Source organism: Paralichthys olivaceus, chromosome 23 (genome assembly GCF_024713975.1).
Source record: "Paralichthys olivaceus isolate ysfri-2021 chromosome 23, ASM2471397v2, whole genome shotgun sequence".
NCBI classification, from domain to species: domain Eukaryota; kingdom Metazoa; phylum Chordata; class Actinopteri; order Pleuronectiformes; family Paralichthyidae; genus Paralichthys; species Paralichthys olivaceus.
The window spans coordinates 6,046,265-6,066,792 of NC_091115.1; the positions used below are offsets into that span (position 1 = coordinate 6,046,265).

Below are 20,528 nucleotides of genomic sequence, written 5' to 3' on the forward strand. Positions count from 1 at the left end.
AGCCGCGGAAAGTGAGCAAAAGTGACGAGAGAAGACACAGGGGAGAGAGGGATGGTAAAAACAGAGTGATTGAATTTGATATTTCTGGAATAAGACAAACTCATCTTCTGGGAACTCGGGGGACAGACGTACAGTAAACGTTTTGTTTACCTGTTTGTCTGCAGGAGCTCTCACTGGCTTAATTCTCCCAACAATCAAGTTTGATCCAAAAAGGCAGCTCTCCGCCTGGGAGAGTGGGCTGCATGTCAAACTAAAGCTCAGCATGACTCATACTCGTTTATGTTTGTGTGTGTTTGTAAAAGCACTAAAGGAACATGAACAGAAAAATGGAACAAGAGGGTGAAGGAGGGGACATCCAGGAAATCTGGATCTTAAAAGCGAGGTACGATAAGTTAGTGGTGAGCTCCAGTAACTCGGTTGGAGAATTACAGAATATTGGCAACTCAGCAGGAAGAGGTGAGAGGGAGAGATTGCATTAGTTTTGAGCTGTAAATCAATCACATCAAAACACACAGGAGTCACATTTATACCTAGCATGGCTCAGGAGGCTTGACCGGGCCGTCCACTTACTAAAGAAACGGTGGTTTGATCCCTAGCTCCTTCAGTGTGCCAAAGGGTCCCTGAGCAAGACAATAAACCCCAAATCTATCACGTGTGATTGATGTGTGATAGAAGAGCGCTGCATATGAAAGTGCTGCATGAATGTGACTTGTATTGTAAAGCACTTAGTGGTTGTTCAGACCAGCAAAGTGCAATATAAAAACTGTCCGTTTACCACTTTGTGCTTTGGCACAGCAAAGCTTTGACCTAGATGCTAATGACAACATGCCAACACACTGACGTTTAGCAACTGAGGCGAGAATACAGGTTTTTGGCCGTTAACCAAAACACTGGACAAAGATCCTGACGGGGCAAATGATGGATTTTACCACATTAAATAGCAAAATCAAAAAATCCCAAGCTACTATATTATAAATGTAATTCAGCAAGAAATATGAAAGAAATGGAAAACAATGAGTGAAAATGTCTTTGCCTATTTTTTCCATCGTATACTTTTACATTTTGGGACATGTGGCCAACCTTTTGTTTAGCCAAAACTTTTTGAAGACATAAAAAACTAAAATAATTTGGATAACACTTGAGATTAAAGCCCACAACGTACGGCACAAGTACTCTGGAGTTATGATGTCAATTCTATAAGTACTTATATGTAGGTGCTGGGGAACATTGTGAAGTAAAGAAATAACAATTCAGAATCTTACAAATAACTTATACTGTAGTTATTTTTATACTCCTGAAGTTTTATAAAGTGTACAGGGAGTACTGGCCTATTATGATAACTGTACCAGGAAGAAAAACACAGCGTACTCTTTAAACAACGTAAAGCAATGCTGAGCCATAGAAACCAAGAAACGACTTATTTCGTCAAAACCTTCATTTCCTCTGCTCACCGTCCTGTAACTCTCCCTCCGGCTCCACACACCTTCCCCTCCTCTCGACCTCTCCCCACTTAAGCATGGCTCTATTTCCATGCTTCTGCAGGATAAAGAGAGAGTTAAGGGCAAGGCTTTCAATGGCTCCCCCGTGGTACTGCCGAGCAAATCGTGTCCCAATGATAAGTGGAGACAATTTGTTCAGGCCTGATCTCCCCCTGCTCCCCGAGGATGGCCCTTAATGGATTAGTCCTGCTGTCTTCTGTGACATCAGTAGCAACAAGTCTCACAGTAACCAGAGCTTGTACAGGAAGCGCTGGTGGTTTTTCGCCCCGACTGTCTCGTACTGAACAGCGAACTAACAAGGACAAAGGAAAAATCACAAGTCTGATTTGTAATCTATCTGAAGTCAAGACGTAGATGTGATGAGGAAGGAGACGAGCATGTGTGTCCTCACTTCCTGCGCGTTCCTACCCATTATAGCCTCCCATGGGAATTTGGATGCAAACACACAAACGGGCAGGTCAGGCTCCGCTGATGAGCCCTTGGCAACAATAGCAAATGCGCGGCAGTGTCAGCCATCTCCACCACATACTGGAACAAATCAGGGTTTCAGTGTAAACAGATCCATCTCTGTGAGGATGTGGCTGCTGCTGCCGACTCGAGGTCACCGTGATGGGAGGAAGAAATGAGGATAAAGTATCACCACGGCAACACACGCTCCGGTCAGCTGTGTTCGTCAGGCAGGGCATCGTGTCCTGAGGGATATTTGAAACGAGCAGAGAGGGCATGTGTGTTTCTTCAGAATTAATTTAGAGCAGGAAACATGAATATTACCAGTGTCTCAAAGAGAACTGAGTAAAAGTTGTTTTTCCTGTTTGCTGAGCACTACGTCATTTACTCCCCCCTAACATTTGTTCTGACGATTATACATAAGTACCGGCCAACTCAACACAGTAATACTCGTAATAATAGTATTACATCCAATCATCACGCCGCTGCAACCAACCTGGCATTAGACACGCCCATCAAATTGTCTTACGGAAAAACAGATGCATCAGTAAATATTAAATAATCAAATACATGAAGAAATACAGAACATATATAAATAAATGTAGAAGTAAATAAATAAACAGAAAAAAAATATATGTAAAAATGCAAAAGTAAATAAATAAACATGAAACATGTAGAGACACAGAGTTGAATTCCTTAAAAATTAACTTGAGATAAAAAAAACAGTAGGATAGAGATTTATTTGACCTCAGCAGTGAATCCACCAAATCCAAAAGGTTTTACTCCAAAATCCGTCGTACAAACCGGCACCGAGTGAGACTCTGGTTGGACCTGAACTCATTTGAGATTTGAATTGTATTTGCATTTCAAAATCTAACGAATCTCTAGATGAATGAAGACTAACATATTAACAAATAAAACTGGATTAAGAAAAGACGCTGTGACAACCGCAGCCGTATACGTCAAACTATTCCAATACCACATGGTTAACAAGTAAAGACATGGGAGATAAAAATAAAATGAATGATTCATGGGACGGGAAGGGATGGAAGGAATGAATATGGAAGAGAAGATACTACATATTCCCTGTGAGGGATATAGATGCTTTCAAAAACAAATCAAATAGGATTCTGGCAGTGACTGATGAGGGTGATGGTGGTGGGCGGAGGTGAGGGAGAGGAGGGGGAGCCGTGCCAAGTGATGCCCTGTGGTGGAACCTGTCATCAGCTTGCTGGTGGCAGAAACTGCCTGTGCATTGGGAAGTAATTACATGGTGGGGGCTGAAGTGGAGAGAACCTGCAATCATGGTATCAGGAGGAGCCCCTCTACTCGATGATACTCCGCCACTCGCAACTGACTCTGACGGGAGCGTGAACACGTCGTCTCACTGACATCCAGTTTATTTTGTAACACACACAGCACATCAAGCAAATCATCTTTCCACCAACAAACACTCAACTGTCAAAAGGGATTCGTGAACACGTAAAACAACACACAACCATTTTTTAATTGGAGCAACTATGGGCACCATCTTGCAGAAGAATAAGAAACAGGAAAAGTAATAAATGCGACACAGGGGACAATAAGACCTCTAAACTGCAGAGAGCACTGGAGGTGTTTGAACTTCATGGTTGACTTGAGCTGAGCTGTCACTCCAGGACATCTGGTGTTACACTATTTTACTGTGTCTGCTGTTTTCAGACATGTTTTAAAGTTCATATTTCTCCCATTACGTGAAGGGTTTTCAGTCCAGTTGGATGGACTCAATCCAACTTTATCTATTTGGCCATAATGCTTGAAACAAGAAGAGTGTAACTGCTCCAATCACGATGTGGTCGCTGCCTTTCCAAACCAAAGGAAGAAGAAAAACGATGGAAGGGAAGGAAATGTGCAGATAAATAATAGATCACATTTCAATTCCAGTGACGTAAATGTAAGTGGATGGTAATGTGTTTCTCCATGAGTGTGGTTATTACAAATGTGTGTGAAAACCACCCGAGGTGACATGAAGATGTAACACGTCACACACTCATAAGAGCCAGGGCTTGGGGGGGGGGGGATAAAGGGATATACACACACACACACAAAGATGAGAAAAGGCCTTTTTAGTCATTTAGGTTTGATATCAAGAGCAATGACTCAAAACATATAAACACATTGATCATAAAGTTGCAAAAAGTAGATGACTGATTTACCAAATGTCCGATGTGAGCCTTTCACCCACATATTGCTTATATTTGCCGAAGCACAGATTATTATTCATTTATTAGTGAGCTGGTCTTGTGTTCAATCTCTCTTATGGTGTTTAATCTTTCTTTCTGTGCCGTTGGAAAACAAGGGAAGTAAGATTCCATTGTCATTGCATACAACAATAAAGAATCTTGAATTTTGACTCTATTGTATAAAAGTTGTGCATTAATGTTCAGGAAAGAAAAACATGTTCAGTTAAAGTGTGAAGCCTCAATAACATTTCTTCGTCATGATGGTTTCATAACGGCATCTTCTGCAATCATTGTGATTTTTATAAATATATATATATAAGTATAGGAAAATGTTTTATACTATGCGTACCAGCCTCAGCCAGACGTTTCCACTTATTCATTGCAGAGACAGAACTGAACAGCACAGTGTGTGACAGCGCCGGAAATACGTATTTTCTTTGAAGGATAAAATTGGATTACAAGAAAGAAACTTTATCTGAGAACTTTGTGGCATGAAGGGGAATCCGAACACAAATCCCAATCAGCTTATTAGAACATCCTGGGAAGGCAGCCAACTTGTCACAAGGACGCAGGTCGCAGACGTAATGGTGGTGATGGGGGAGAGAGGGAAGAGGAGGGTGGGGATGTGGAGAGATGGAAATGAAGATACCTCAGAGTTTGGCAGCCAGCGTTGTAAATGAAATGGGACGTGTGTCAAGTGGCACAAGAGTGCAAAAAGGGAGGCGAAAATCAATTTGTACGCTGTGAGCTTTGCCACGGGGACCGTGACTTCGACGCACACACACACACAGTCACGGTATCTCGGAACGTCACAGTGTGTGCGTGTCTCGGGCTGACAGGTGCCACACGGCGTTGATGCAAACGGGCATCAGACGAGTCTCCGATCTCCTGCCAGGGCCGCGACGCTCTGTGCTCATCTCCTTGTATCGCATCCACGCCAATCTGCCTAATGAGCGAGAAGCCACGCATACGCAGCCGTGAGATCCATATACAGTACAGTAGGTGCGTGTGATGTGACACACTTTCACAGCACATTCACACACACACACGCGATGAAATCATCTCCAATGTGCACGCACACTCACACAAACAGGATAATGAATCTCGGTCTGACCACCCACACTGGATCAGCGGGGAGAATAGATTCCAATCAGCAGGACTAATGCGGGGGAGAAAGACAGAGGCACATTTGTCTCCATGCACCCCACTACTAATACACTCAACAAAGTGGAGCGAGGGATGAGGGGAGGACAGGATTGGGGTTAAGAGATGCAGAGGAGAAAGAGGAGAGCGTGGTGGTGGAGAGGAATGAAAAAGAACAAAGTAAACAAAACAGAGGGAGGAGAAGGAAGTGGTGGAGAAGAAAGTCGACCCTGATGGAAGAGGAAGAGGAGGATGACACGTCTCTCCTTCAGAATCAGTAAAAGACACAAGGACGCCCGTCTTGTCTAGACAAAGTGTCCCCTAATCAAGTTACCAGTCCTTCCTCCATACAACAAGACAGAACACCAGGGCGTGTCCAAATGTTTGTGTGTGTGTGTGTGTGTCTCCTTCTAATGCACACTCACTCTCACACTCGAATACACATTGCCATGGCAACGCTGGCAGTGCCGGCCAGCCGGAGTGGCATCAATGTGGCAGCCCATCCTGGAGTCAGAGGGAGAGAGAGAGAGAAAGAGAGAGAGAGAGAGAGAGAAAGAGAGAGAAAGGAAGCAAGAAAGAAAGAAAGGAAGAGAGAGAAAGAGAAAGAAAGGAATAGAGGAAGAGAGAGTGGGGGGGGGGGGCAACAGCACAGCTTCACTCAGACCCCACCCACTTTAGTAAGAGAGCAATTGGCTGTGGATTATTTAACACCCCGTTCTCCACAATATTAGAAAGCTAACTTAATATGATTGAGACAGTATGACAGAAGGTAAGAACTACAGACAGAATGATGGAGAGGACTACAGACACAACAACCAAACTAACAAAAGAAAGAAAGAAAGAACATATGTGGTCAGAGAAAATGAGACGTAGACACTGATGAACAGTGGTAACGTCCCCATCTTCCTTTCATTATAACTGTTGCTTGTAAAAATAACTGAGTGCATTTGGCAACGAGAGGAACGTCCTGTCACTCTGCACATCTAGAGTCGGACCTCTGTGCACTGACTCACTCACTGTATCGAGGCATTAGAGTCACATGACCGAGTCCACTGCATTAAGCAGAGCCACTGTCACGGACATTAGAGAGATTGATATCGGATGCTCCATCAAAGCCGAGGAGGTTAATATCTGATGCTGTGTGTCTGCGTACGAAGGAAACTCTGATGGCTGCTTCGTTTACGAGGAGTCAAATAAAAAGGTCACACGTGGAATGATCATTTAAACTATTTGAACAAAGCATTTTACCACAGCCGGAGTGATATGGATGTTTGATGGCTGATGCCGATACTGAAAATAAAACTTATCAACGATTCCTAAGTGTGTGTGTGTGTGTGTGTGTGTGTGTGTGTGTGTGTGTGTGTGTGTGCATGGAAGGACATGACCTGCGCTGCGTGTTTTAAGCGAGTGTGTATCAAGACATGACTGAGTCCTTTCATGCCGTGCACCGTGCTCCTCAGTGTCCTAGAATAAGAGGCTTATAACCCTGAGGGAGTATGTCTGTGTGTTAGTGCACGTGTATATAGGTAATTATGTTCTGCTCCTTGTGTACACAGTCAGCCATCCATGTATATCATCTGGTGAGGCTTGTTTCACTTATTACTGTTTTTAAAACGTGACACCAATACCAAAGAATTGAACAGAGCCTATTCACAAACTAATACATTCGTACAACACTTCAAACATGTTCAAATCTTACAGTGAAAAACCCACGATTGTCATGTTACTCTAAAAATAACCTTTTCTTTTCCTTTCATTTATTCTGGTATCAGTGTTGTCCTAAGTTACAAAGTCATGCAAAAGCCATTACCCTCCCACCATCAATCCTACAGTTATATCTGTTTTGCATTTGGCATTGTTAAGTCATAAAGGTGAAGAGTCCAATTATGTGGCTGTTGATGACTCAAATCTGCCACATTCACTAATAGAACTCTTTATGATACCAGATTTCATTACAGCGAGCTGAATCCAGTGTGAGTCGTGACCTCTCCGATGTGCTTTCCCTGTGTTATGTCCAGTGCATGCTGGGAAAGGCTCCAGAAGGGAGGGGTCCACAGTTGTCCCTGTGAAGATATAGCTCTAACTTTAGATCTGCCTAATGTGAGAGAAGTGTAATTACACCACATAAGGGGAAGCAGATAGAAAACCGATGAAAGAGGCGCATGAATACGCCTTCTATTTCTGTATGCAGCATGTGTTAGCATATTAACATTTGCGAAGGGGGAACAGAGAACACAAACCACAGCCAAGGCTAATGGTCTATCTTTCCATATTAAAACATTCCTGGATCCACTGATATTCCACAAAACTAGGTGTCCCATTCTGACACCTAGTTTTGTGGAAATTGGTTCAGTTCATAATCCTGCGGACAAACCGACCGACCAACCAACGGACCAGGGAGGCACTCAGTGGAGCATCTCCACTCAGGCCCATCAGTCCCCTTACATCCAATCAAGCTGCACCACATCACACACACTCATAGATATCAGTTCCATAAATATGCCTTCATAAGATCCATTAATTTCAATCCTGAAAAAGGTGATAAAAAAATCCTGGATCCACTCATTTGGTCTAATCCACACCAACATTTCATGTCCCATCCTTCCACCATGTTTCTTAGAAAGCCGTTCTGTAGTATTTGCGTAATCCTGCTGCAGCACAATGTTTATAAGATGAAAAGAATGATGTCAAAATATTGAACCAAGCTGTAAAACAGAAGCTGTGACCAAAATTACAGAGAAAAACCTCACATAAAGAACATTTGAAAAGAAGAAGGCCTATCAGGCGCTGACATTCTCTGCAACTGTCCCGAGCAGGTCAGCAAGGTCAGCGATGAACGGGAGGGAAAGGAGCAGCTGGTGACCAGGGTAAAGAGAGGGCTCGAGTGATCTGGCCATTGGGTTGTTGGTATCTGTGCTATAAATAGACCAGAACGGCCTCGGTGTGGAACTGTCCACACCACAGACAGCGCTGGAAGGCTGAGCTCCACATCACGGGAACGTACAGTAGATACTGAACATAGCGATGACAGCGATAATATGAGACAGGGAGCAGGGTGGGTGGAGGTGGCTGCTATGTAATACTATTTATAATAGAGGGATATATAGATGTGTTTCAACTTACAGCCCTCGTATATATCCGTAGGGATGTGGACAGCGGTGGTGTTGTAAGAGACGAGGCGCTTGAAGTCGGGGTCGACTTGGAAATCATCTGGAACATAGCGGTTCTTCTTCTCCGTCTGATTTAGCTGCAGAAAAGTAACAGAAGTTGTAATTTTGAAGCTGAAACCGTCCTGGAAAGTTTTTTTTCTTTGCTTAAGAGGGGTCTGTGCATGTGAGTCCACCCTCAGATTGCTAACACACCGTATACACAGATCCCCGGTTACTGCGAATGACAAGGTGTCAGTGTCGAGCATCCACTGAAATGTCACCACTGACAGATAAAGACTGCGCAACTGAATCAAAAATTTGGGCAGTGAAACAGAAACCGAGGCGTCCACAGACAGAGACAGACGGATGAGGGGGAAACGGAGCCTGTCAGTCAAATGCATAGTGACATTAGTGTGCTGTGGGTGTGTGGCTCTTTCCCACCGGGACAGTGGAGAGGAATTAGATGCTGATCCCTGTTTATCAGAGCAGACAGATGACGTCTGAGGCCAGGGGACATGCTCTTAGTGTCTCACGCATACTAGCTCCTCCTGAGTGAGGGGCCCAAAACATGCACTGCAGAAAAATACTGCAATTTATACACAGAAATGTAACTAATTACAGTATGGATAAAAAAAAAAAAACAATAATACACATATATACTCAAATTTAGTTAGTTTTACTTACGTCATCTTTGGAGTTGTAGTAAACAAGCTTGTCGACCTGCAAGGATGTTGAGAGAGAAAACAATGAGTGACTAAACTGAGAAAACTGAAATCATTTGAAGAAACATTTAAAACCAAGAAAATGACAAAAAACTTGTGTTGCACATTCTCGCTCTGGTTAAAGGTTTTACGTGTCTTACTTCTGAACACACTGCCGTAACTAGCAGACAGTGATGTCACGATATCCTGACACACCTCGGAACATAGACTGTATATAAAGATGGACGACATGACTGCGCCACAAATGTGAAGGCAAAGCGTCTTGATCGCCACTTGCTGTTAGTGAACTTTCTTGTTTTTTAAACTTTATTTTGCTGTTTCTCAATAACTGGACTGATCAAGGATTATCTTATGCTATCTTCCCTGTAGAAAGGTGAGAAGTTCCAGTAAAAATAAAGACTTCCAGCTAAAAGACAAAAAGCCTCACATAGTTCCACACATCCAACAGAACAGAGGTTTTCTCAAAGTTTCATCCGTCAGTCGTGGATTTGAATCTTGCTGTATTTCCTCACAGCGCAGCGGTTTGTCAGAGTTTGACGCTGATGATCAGTGAAAACAAGTGTTGATGTTTTGCTCTCACACTCCTGGGCCTCCTGTCAGTACACAGGCCAGCCGGGGCGCTAACGAGCTAGCCTCTCTGCTGACATAAGGATGCCCTTGAGCCACAGAGCCGGTTTCAATGACTCCCAGCACCTGCCTCCCACCTCCGGAGCCCAGAACTCCCCCCGCCACCGCCACCGTTACCTCCGCTTAAACCGTGTGTGATTAGCTCACAATGAGAGATGAAGCTGAGTAAACTGCTTCCAAACGCTGGCATATGCTCCCTGTTTCTGTGACGGAGCAGGAAATGCGTTCAACTACTTGTCCAGGTGTGGGGCACATATGCCGATATGACACAAGCAAATGTAAAGCAGCTGATAACAGGAGACCGTCCCATGATGCTCTCTGTCAGGTCAAGTTACCGCAAGACGATGTGCACCTTAAGAGGTGACGATCACACCCTCACACCCCTCGGGGGAGGCGACTGTGTGCAAGAACACTGAATGTGTGAGAGATGGAGGAAGAGATGAAGGGAGAGAAAAATAAATGCTATGAGTTATGAGGTAGGTTGTGGTGGGTGTGATGTTTACTGCCAAATGGATGTGTGTGTATATGTGTGTGTGTGTGTGTGTGTGTGTGGATAAGAAGATGCTTTTTTAATGGTGTTAACTACAGTTCATGTCCACATTTGATTCATCAAGTCTCTGCTCTTCGCTGACTCCAACGTCGACAACTCCCAACAGTTTTTGGAACCATTTTGGCAAAAGGTTTCCTCTTGAACTTGTTACAGTTCTCGTAGAACTGACGCTTGCACTCGTCTCCGACACGCTCGGCTGTTGGGGAGTGTTGAAGTATCCGTTCTTTTATAAATAGTAACAATAATGATGCACTGACACATGTAAGCGTGTGGCTCTACTGCAGCAGTCACAGCTTCTTATGTGTTTAAAGTCAGCAGGGAGAGGTGCCCAGCAGAACTGGCCCAGTTATCAAAGGTGACGTCTGTTCGCACGCACGAAAATGGAATCTACTATGGTCTGAACTGAAAATGTTTGTGAATGTACAAATAAAAACACAAAAATATGCAAGTAAAAGTATTCACTTTTCTACTTCTACTACGCTATTACTTTTAAAAATGTCTAAAAACAATGTGAGCGCAATGCATCATAAAAATGTGGAAAAAAGTGAAAAGCACCTGAAAATAAATCTACCTAAGTACAGTAATGAAGTAAATGTACTTCGTTACATCCGATTACTGCACATCTAAGCCTAATTTCAATTCAAGAGAGATGTTTAATTGGTTCAGGAATAAAATTAACCAAAGAATTTAAAATATGAAACTCAGCGACTGATACAGCAGATAAATGAATCTGTCTTCAGAGAGAATATTTCTTTCCCTGGTTTCTCAGCTCAAGATGTTGAATAATGGAGAACTTCTAATGGAAAAGAATCATTAAGATTTGGCAAATAACACTGAGGACTTTTCCTTTTTTTTCCCAAGCTAATAGGCTAAATGGAGAAGTTGAATTTCTTTCAAGTTCTTCCATCAGAGAACGTACATATATATCATTTATCATTTCGTAAATGGCTCCAGAAAGCACGAGGCTTTTCTCGCTGCGATTCCCAGAGGAGGCTGCAATCAGGCAAAGTAACTGAACGAGTAAAACAAATGTGTGTTCATATTGTTTGCTGTACTCTTCTAATGCATTCTTAATACTATGGTAAATGGAGAATGTCAGCGAGTGAGCCGTGTGCATGTTCATCATCATGCCTGGTTGTTTCTGCCAATTATGTAAAATAATGAAATTCAATCTTGCATGAAGTCATTACAGGGTGATTGTCATTATAATGAGACTTGCTGTTGGATTATTAGAATCATATCGGAGCATGAATACCACGTCCCTCCCCTCGCTCCTCTAACGGAGTTCATGGCACCAGTTGATCTGTGTGGACCTGCGGCCGGTGTTAATAGAAGGATCAGACCGGGGCTCCGGCCTCGCTCACTCACCTCGCTGTCCTCCTGCCACTTGTGCTCCTTCTGAAACTTCTCCGCTTCCGTTGCCAACCGCTGAGAGGAAAAAAGAGAGGGGGGGAGAGTATGTTAGTCCATGTGTAACATTCCTGTAAAAACTTTACGGTCATACAACTCTGATCATCATAATAACAGCATTGACCCCAACATTCGCTCTGAAGATTTCTAACTCCACTGATCTCTGAGTTACGTGCAGCATCTTGTGGGCGGCTGCGGCTCAGGAGGTAGAGCGGGTCGACCACTGCCCAGACAGTCAAAATTTTGATCCCTGAGTTCTCCATTCCACAAGTGTCGTTGTGAATGAATAAGATACCGAACCCAAATTGCCGGCATTAGCCTATGTGAGTGATGTGTGATAGAATAGAAATGTAAATACACGCCGTTTAAAATTGAGCAAATATGAATGATTAAATATCAGAGTTACATGTGAAGCTGCTGATGCAGGAACAGTGCATTTAAGGGAAAATACCTAATTTCCTCTCCACTCTAGCTGGTGTGAATTAGTACCAATGCTGTGACACTAAAATTAGCAAAGCCCTATTCCATCTTTTCCCAGATCTGGTCTTAATGACTAGGTTAATGGGTTTATAATGGGCCCAGCTTTTAATCTGTACCTGGTCCAGATATGCACAGTACTATTAATTTCCCCTGGGAAATCTCCAATATCAAACCCAGCGCTTCCTGCCCGTGTGTGCGGCACAAAGGGCTCCAAGTCAGACAGAGAGGAGATTTGATGGCAGCACAGGAGTAAATTCATTTATGGGAGGAGAAGAGGAGGGGGCTGAAATAATAAATTATTGAATTAATAAGACCGTCACAAGAAGTAGAACAAAGTCTGATCAGTGATAGGGTTTGGTGCAAAATCTGATTTTTAAACATGACACGAAGTCGATATTTCTATTGATATTACTGTGGCCTCATAATAAGATGCACATAGAGATAAAAGTCTGGTGGTCAATACATTACAGAAGTTGTGTGCAAACCTCTGCATAACAGTCCCCTTAAATTAAATCAAGCTGCATACACTCATAGAATCCAGTTCCCTGAATATGTCAGATTTTTAAATTCAGGATCCATGAATCATTCCAAAGTTAAAGAAAGTGATAAAAATATTCCTGAATCCGCCCATTTGTCAGGATCCATGCAACCAACATTTTAAAGGGTTCTTTCTTGACCCGTGTCCCAATATGGCTCCAAACATATAATAGTGAATAAACTGGATATTTCTGCAGAAACGAAGCTGATGGTTATTATCCCTCTGTTCCTCTTTCTTTTAAAAAGTGAAACCCTCACTCTATAATCAATGGGCACAGAGGCAGCGTCTAGATAATGAAATCTTCCTCTCCCTCAGATCTGGCTTCAGATCACACGTTGGACCCGTAACACCACCAGGCCACCCGGAATGCATGCTGGGTGGTGGGAGGTGGGGGTTGGCGGGCTGACACGCATGTGGTCTGCAACACGGTTACGTCCTCGGCAGCCTCAGGTGTGTCTCGTTAGGGTGGAGATTTTGCGTTGGTGGGACCGAGCTGTGTGTCTGTGCGGAGGGAAGCTTCAAGCCACGATGGTGTTGAAAGCCTTTGCAGATGTTGTGTAGTTTCACCCAGCTGCACAAATTTAATGGGAATATACTTTCAGTTTCCAGTCAGGTCATCATTGGTGCAAAGAAAAATTGGGGTGTGTGTGTTTCAATCAATCTTAGTAAACTCGTCATCTGATCCTGTGGTTACAAACCATCAATGTTAATTTACTCTGGAAGCTCAAAGCAGCATCAGAAGAACGGGAGGTTTACGAAGGCAGAACTAAAGCACTCAGCGAAGATCATCATCATTTTCACAGATACGTGCTGATATATTTCCATTGTAACCAGTGGTGCACATGAGTAGAAGTACTTGCTTTCAAATATACTCAAAGTAGTTTTCCATTTCTCAGCCTCTTCTGAATTCATCTCAAGTATTTCTTCATCAGTGATGCTGCTGCAGGAGGCGGAGTCGAATGGTAATTAATGCCTGATTTGGTAAATGAACCAATTCCCCTCGTTATTGATTACTTTGAAAATGACAGATATGTGTAGTGGAGTAAGAGTGAGAAGTACCTGAAAATAAATCGAATCAAGTGCGTGACATGAAAAATGTACTCAAGTTATGTTATTAAGTAAATGTCCTTTTGTTACATCTCACCACTGATGATAACCACATCCAAATAGAACTCCCATGGGCCCACGGGATAATAATGATTACACACGGAGGTGTCATGTGAAAACACACGTCAGCTAATAAGTCCAAATACAACACAAATGCAAACGGAGCTGGAAGTAATTAGGATAAATAAGTACTGTGAAAATACTTGCTAATGAGCTGGCATTAAATGTTATGATGTCAGCAAGCAGCAGCGATGACTAATGAGAGCATATTGAGGTGCTGATAATGAGGAGAATCTGGTGTTTGCTGCTGTGTAGGTCTGAGACTCTCTGGCAATAAAGAATCAGCAGGTTCAGTTTGTGTGTGAGCAACAGGGACACACACACACACAAAAACACACACGCACACGTACACACACACGCACACGTACACATCCATCCACCTGAAAATTATGCATTTCTGTAGAATTTGTCTTAAAATATGAAGATTTTCTTCTGCGTTAGAATAAAAAACAGACTCAATCTGTTTAACTAATAAAACACAAACCACTGTGTTGTTGTTGTTGTTGTTCATACTGAACACAACATTCAAACAGTCTGTCAGTCTGAAAAAGTAATTATGTGGCTTATAGGAGATCAACAACGTAACATGTTTACAGCTGGATCATCTTCTACAAATATGAAGAATGAATAAGAGACTGAAAGTAAAAATGTTTCACTCACACACAAACAAAGAGAACAAAAGTTTCCCTGATGTTTATGTGATGTGAAGACACAGAATAGTGATTTACTGCAGCTCGTCTGACTTTACATTTAGTAGGCAACACACAGAGATGTGCCGTAAATACATGCTTCCTATTGAGACACACGTTCCTGGCAATCTGATTAGAGCATCCAGGCCTGCCAGTACACACACACGCATACACACACACACAGACACACACACACAGACACACGCACACACACACACAGACACACACACACCTGCCATCTTACTGATGTGTGGGGAGGCTCGGGAGAGCAGAGGAAACATGAGCATCTGCTGTTGTGACTGGCAGCACTTTAGTCAGATCTATCCTGCTCAGCCTGTAGGGAGCCGGGAGGAGGGTGGGAAGAGGGGAAAAGGGAGAGCGAGAGCAGAAGACAGGGAGAGAGGGAGATATACATCTGCACTCACACACTCAGACTGGCCATAGAAATAAAACAAGCACAGGCAGGTTGACACGTTAACCCTCTCTACTGTGACCCTGGTCTTTTGTTCAGGAAGTAGCCGTCACCATCTCACCAACTCTGTGGACGTGACACTAGTCTCGCTCTCCACACTTCGACAGCTCATCTCTCCTAAAGCAAACTCCTCCAGCCCAGCAAGCGATCTGTGAGCCAGCTGGCTGCAAACAACTCCCAATTACAGCTGTGGTCGGCCGGCGATGGTGAGACGGTGGCTCTGCACACACACACATATTTACTGTATGTCGCCTGGTCTCAAAGTTGATGCTACACTTTCTATCACCTTATATTTGGCATTTCAAAATCACAGGCCTTCATACTGAGAGGAATGGAAGAAGAGACGCAGCAAGTGGTCGGAACCGAACCTGCAGCTTCTGCAGGAGGCCACAAGCCTCCTTATGCAGGATGGTCACCAGCTTTAAATCACTTCTTAAAGTGATACTGAACACTTTACATGTGTTGAAAACTATATAAAATGACTGTTCTTCAATGAAAATCATAAATGCAGTTTTAAATGCCGTTGGTGGTGCTTCCTTTTACCACCACTTTAAGTGCGATCGAGCTGCAACAGTATTTTGGCAACAATATCTTGAAGAAAGGAATTATTGCCAGCGGTTTACACGCACTCTGATTTGTTTCAGAGTCACTCTCATCACTCTGAGCTGCTGTTGAGCCTGAAAGGACCTAAAAACACATGCACACCCACCATATCTCACAGATTTAACATTCTCCGCAGCATCATATATATCAAATACTCAAATGTGTGTTTGCACATCCTAAAATAATTCCTGCGTTTCAATGCACAAAACTCTTAGAGGTTTATGTTTGGAGCTGCAGGATAAATAATTCAGTTCCATTGTGTTAGTGTAAAAGTTGTCGTGTAGTAAAAACTACAATGTGCCAAACTGTCTGTTTTCTGCGCTCGGCCCCCTCACTGCTAAGTGTCGCTAATGTTGCCTTTTTTACAAATATGGTTGATGATGCGTTTCTGGCCTGGAAATGTGGAGCAGGCCGGCAGACACTTTGGCTCGAGGCCTGTGAAGTATGATCCTGGATCTGTGATTTATACAGAGAAGAGTCGGGGGCCAGGTCAGACAGACATGACCACAGAGAAAACTACAGATCTGGCGTGAAGCCACTCTGCGAAGTGATTAATCAGGATGTATTTATTTCATTTGCTCCATCATCCAAGTCAAGAAAATGTAAATGTAAGAATTACCTGCTTGTCCTCTTACATCATATTAAACTGAATATCTTCAAATGAGCTGCACACTTTCCACAGCTTTCTGATATTTTACTGAATCATTTACTGGATCATAATTCCCACTGAGCTCACTGAGAGGTCCACCCTAGCCCGGGAAACCATCAGCATAACTTAGCTGCCAATAATTACTCCTGCAGATGTGACACGGGCAGAAAATGTACGTTGTTTGTTCAGCAATTTTCAGAAGATGCATTTCAGCGGCACTTCAATGAGAGACACTCCTGGAGGGGACAGAACTGTGTGAAGTGACTGACTTCATGAATGAGCTTTATTCACACAAATAAATGAAGTTGAATAAAAAGTAGTTGGTGCATGTGATGTTTGAGCAAAAGAAGAGAGACTGTTTTTGTTTTATTCTACAACTTAATAAAGTAACGTGTGAGCGAGTGAGCATGTGTGTGTGTGTGGCTGCTCTGTGATTAGGGCTTTAACAGCAGTGTCTAATGACTCACAGCATGTCATCCAGTGTCGGTTTAATAACACACTTCCAGACACTAGAGATCAGTGACTCCTCTGTAATTACGCACCACCACATAACACGACGCCCTAACGAGCTCTACTCAAGTGCTCTCATCCTTTTTAGACAGCATAATGAAAATGAACGCCCCGATTCTGTGTGAAACGCGTCCACGAGGTAGATGATGGTACTTGAATGAATGGTTTTCTCATTTTGCCCAGTGTTGAGTGAAAATCGGGCCGACACAGACCGTGACAGAGAAGTGATTCATTATGGGAGTGAGGAATCTGTTTGTGATGCCTATGTTGCTTAGCGACCAGGGTGTCATGGTAACACGCCGCATCCGTGGTCCACGCACTGCGGAGAGCGAAAGCTCCCATGCGATGGCACCACAAGAGACCCGAAAGATTTTCTTCATTATCTTCCCATTCCCGTCTTCCTCATCTGCAATTAAGGCCCAACTCAAAGCTGCCTCTCTGCGCCGATGCCAACAGCCCACTCATAATTAAGAAAATTTGGTTTTATATCGGTGGAGACGCATGCCGAGTGCGATTTAAACCAACACGAGAGGCCGTGTTTGGAAGGCAACTGTTGTTTTTGTTTCAAAAAAACGCCGATCAATTGTGGCACAGGCTCTGGTGGGCAGCCAAAGCCTTTTGGATTCGCTGCCAAAGTGCTAATGCAATCCCAGGCTTGAAATAACCCTCAACAATCAATATTCAAATAGCTAAGCCCTCTGCTGTCCATTCTCTAGACCTGTCTCATCTCTTCCCCTCAAACTGGGGATGGGAATCAAGAACCTGGCTCCAAATTGTCCGAGCATCGGAATCGAAGACCTCTGAGCTCATCGAGTCCTTAATGTTGTTGTACACGGTGAAGACAACATGTACTACATATACACAGCTGAGGGAGGATTAAAGAAACGGTCCAAGGTGTGAGGGCTTCATCTCCGTGGTTCAAATGTTTGTAAAATGTCAATTTGAAGTGAGAGTGGAGAAATCAGCAACAAGCGGAAACATCTTACACCTGGGCCACGCTGGGTGAGTGTGACATTACCCCCCCCCCCCCGAACTGAGCCTGAGTCACTGCATGCACGTCGTACCACCCGCCAACACCAGTAAATTCTCAACCTGTGAGGAATCCTTTTGCACACATGCACATCCTTTTTTTCTCCCCTGACCCAAACAAAACACTGGTCGTGATGCAGAAAATCTGTGTAAGCCCACTTTTATCCCCTCGTCGCACAGCAAATTGATCAGGAATCTTTAAAGGGAATCAATAAAGAACCACTAATGGCATTGGTCTCTATAAAATGGGATCAATTTACAAGCCCTTCCTCTCTCTCCAGGGTGGGTGGTCTTTTCTCTTTTGATTTTCCTCCAAAAAACAGAATGAAAGAACCTCATTCTCTTTTATTTCCCCATATTCTCGTTTTTATTCTCTCACTTTGATTTTAATCACAACAACCCTCTCTTCGGGTCAGTACGGTCTCCACCGCCTCGGTCTCGGCAGGCCGAGTCCCTTGACTCCCATCAGACGGACTTCCTTAAGGGCGCTGACACAGAATAACCTCCCCCTCGTCCCAACATGTCACTGCTCCTGCTTTGGTTTGAGGTCATCCTGAGACCAGACGCCAGCTAAACCTGATGTCGGCAGCCGATGTGATTCTTCCTCGTGGCTTTTTAATGTCAAAAGTGAAGATTGAGGGGTTTAAATGTCAAAAGGATATAAAAAGGATTTGTGTTGTCTCAGACTTCAGTTTTGAAGCCTCAAGATTAACCATATTTGGACGAGCAGGGGCTGGAGCCTGAGTGAGAGCTGAGAGGATAACACACGCCCACCGACACCTGCAACCTGCACTTGTTGGACAGCACTAACTGTCAATCACATGTTTTATCATACATTTTACAAAAAAACATTATGAAAACATTTTTTTTTTTTAATAGGTGATATATCCTCATCGACTTCGACAGAAACAAAATTTTAAATCGCCCTCTGCTGGTTATTCAGGAGAATACAGGACAATATACAATACACCCAGAATCTATACATTAATTTCTATATACAGCCCATCGAAAGAACCCATTAAATCTTAGGGCAGATCTGACAAAGTGGTGTCTCCAGGGATTTTTATTTTTTCACTTTCACATCAATTTCTCATAGAATAATTCATGGATCTTGAAAAGACGTATTTAGGGGACTGATATCCATGAGTGTGTAGAGTTTGATGCAGCTTCACTGAGTTTAAGGGGACTGTTGGGCCTTGGCAGAGAGTATAGTATAGACTCTGTTGTGGAAAACAGTAAGTGCAATTACCTCGACCTAATTGCACCACTTTTAAGATGAGTTAAGCTTTTAACCTTTAATTTGTCTTTAAAATTAGTTGGTTAGGTGAAAGCTTTGCAGAGTGTGTTGGCTCTGTCACTCATATTCTGTGGAAACGGCTGTGAAATTCTAACCACCACATATTTCTCCCCTGTGTATGATAAATTAACTTATCTGAGATCTGTGCCTATGTGTCACTGTAGGGGGAGAAATGACCTGTCAACCACAGGCCCCATCAAAGAGTATTGGTTAAGAAGAACGGCTCAATAATTGATGAGAGCAGAGCGCGGGCTGGCCTGGATATCGGAGAGAGGCGATCCACCACGCTGTCATGGCAGGTTTAAAAAAAAAAAAAAGAGACGCTCAGGTCAATGTGATTAACAGAATGGACTGAAGGAGTCTGTGTGTGTGTACAATCTGTTCTGATGTGCGAGTTCCCAGTCAAGCAACAGGACACAGCTGCACTGTTGCGAGCAGTTACACAACGCATGTAAGCTGGGGACGGGTAACGACGACAGAGACGACTGGAGCATCATGGTACAGTGGAGGAGGCTCTGAGTCACAGACACAAACAGACAGAAACCGAGAACGGACACAATGCAGGGGAGCAGCATCTGCATCCTGCCGTCAGTTTGTTTTCTGCTAAACTGAGTCAAAAAAATCACAGAGAAAAATGTCTGAACAGAAAACAAGATCATTATACCAAACTATTTAAGAAAATCTTGTACTTTTTATTTTGATTTCGTGGTTTGACCCCTTCCGAAGGTCGTAGGACGGTACCAATGGATCGGGCATACCCACTTTAGTTCAGATGGAACCAACTTCCAAGTCTCTATGACCTTCAGAAAAAAAGTTATTCAAGAATATCTTTATCTCCAATGGGTTCCATCCCTAACCCTAATCACAACCGTAACCCTAATCACAACCCTAACCCTAATTGTAACCCTAACCCTAATTTCAGCCCTTACCCATATCACCTTAGGGTGAATAACTTCGCGCTGCTTGCTCGAAACAAGCTGAAATTTGGTATGGGACCGTGGCAGGCTCCCCTTTATTAATCATGAAATGCCCAAGTCTCTATGACTTTCAGAAAAAAAGTTATTCAAAAATATCTTGTACTTTTTATTTTAGATTTGGTGGTTAGACCCCTTCCGAAGGTCGTAGAAGCTCGGGGACGGTACCAATGGATCGGGCATACCCACTTTAGTCCAGATGGAACCAACTTCCAAGTCTCTATGACCTTCAGAAAAAAAGTTATTCAAGAATATCTTGATCTCCAATGGGTTCCATCCCTAACCCTAATCACAACCCTAACCCTAACCCTAATCACAACCCTAACCCTAACCCTAATTGTAACCCTAACC

At 43.3% G+C, this 20,528-nt stretch overlaps 1 protein-coding gene across 3 annotated transcripts in view; it reads right to left on the bottom strand.

Annotated features, from left to right (window-relative positions):
* The window catches only part of cacna2d1a (calcium channel, voltage-dependent, alpha 2/delta subunit 1a), an 82,722-nt gene that overhangs the window by 36,153 nt on the left and 26,041 nt on the right, over window positions 1-20,528 (bottom strand). For all 3 annotated transcript variants that reach the window (XM_069520373.1, XM_069520372.1, XM_020092120.2), the window contains exons 4-6: window positions 11,728-11,787; window positions 9,145-9,180; window positions 8,435-8,558 (exon numbers count right to left, since the gene is read on the bottom strand). In XM_069520373.1, the coding sequence (XP_069376474.1) occupies window positions 8,435-8,558; window positions 9,145-9,180; window positions 11,728-11,787 (220 nt within the window). The remainder of the gene's footprint in view (window positions 1-8,434; window positions 8,559-9,144; window positions 9,181-11,727; window positions 11,788-20,528) is intronic.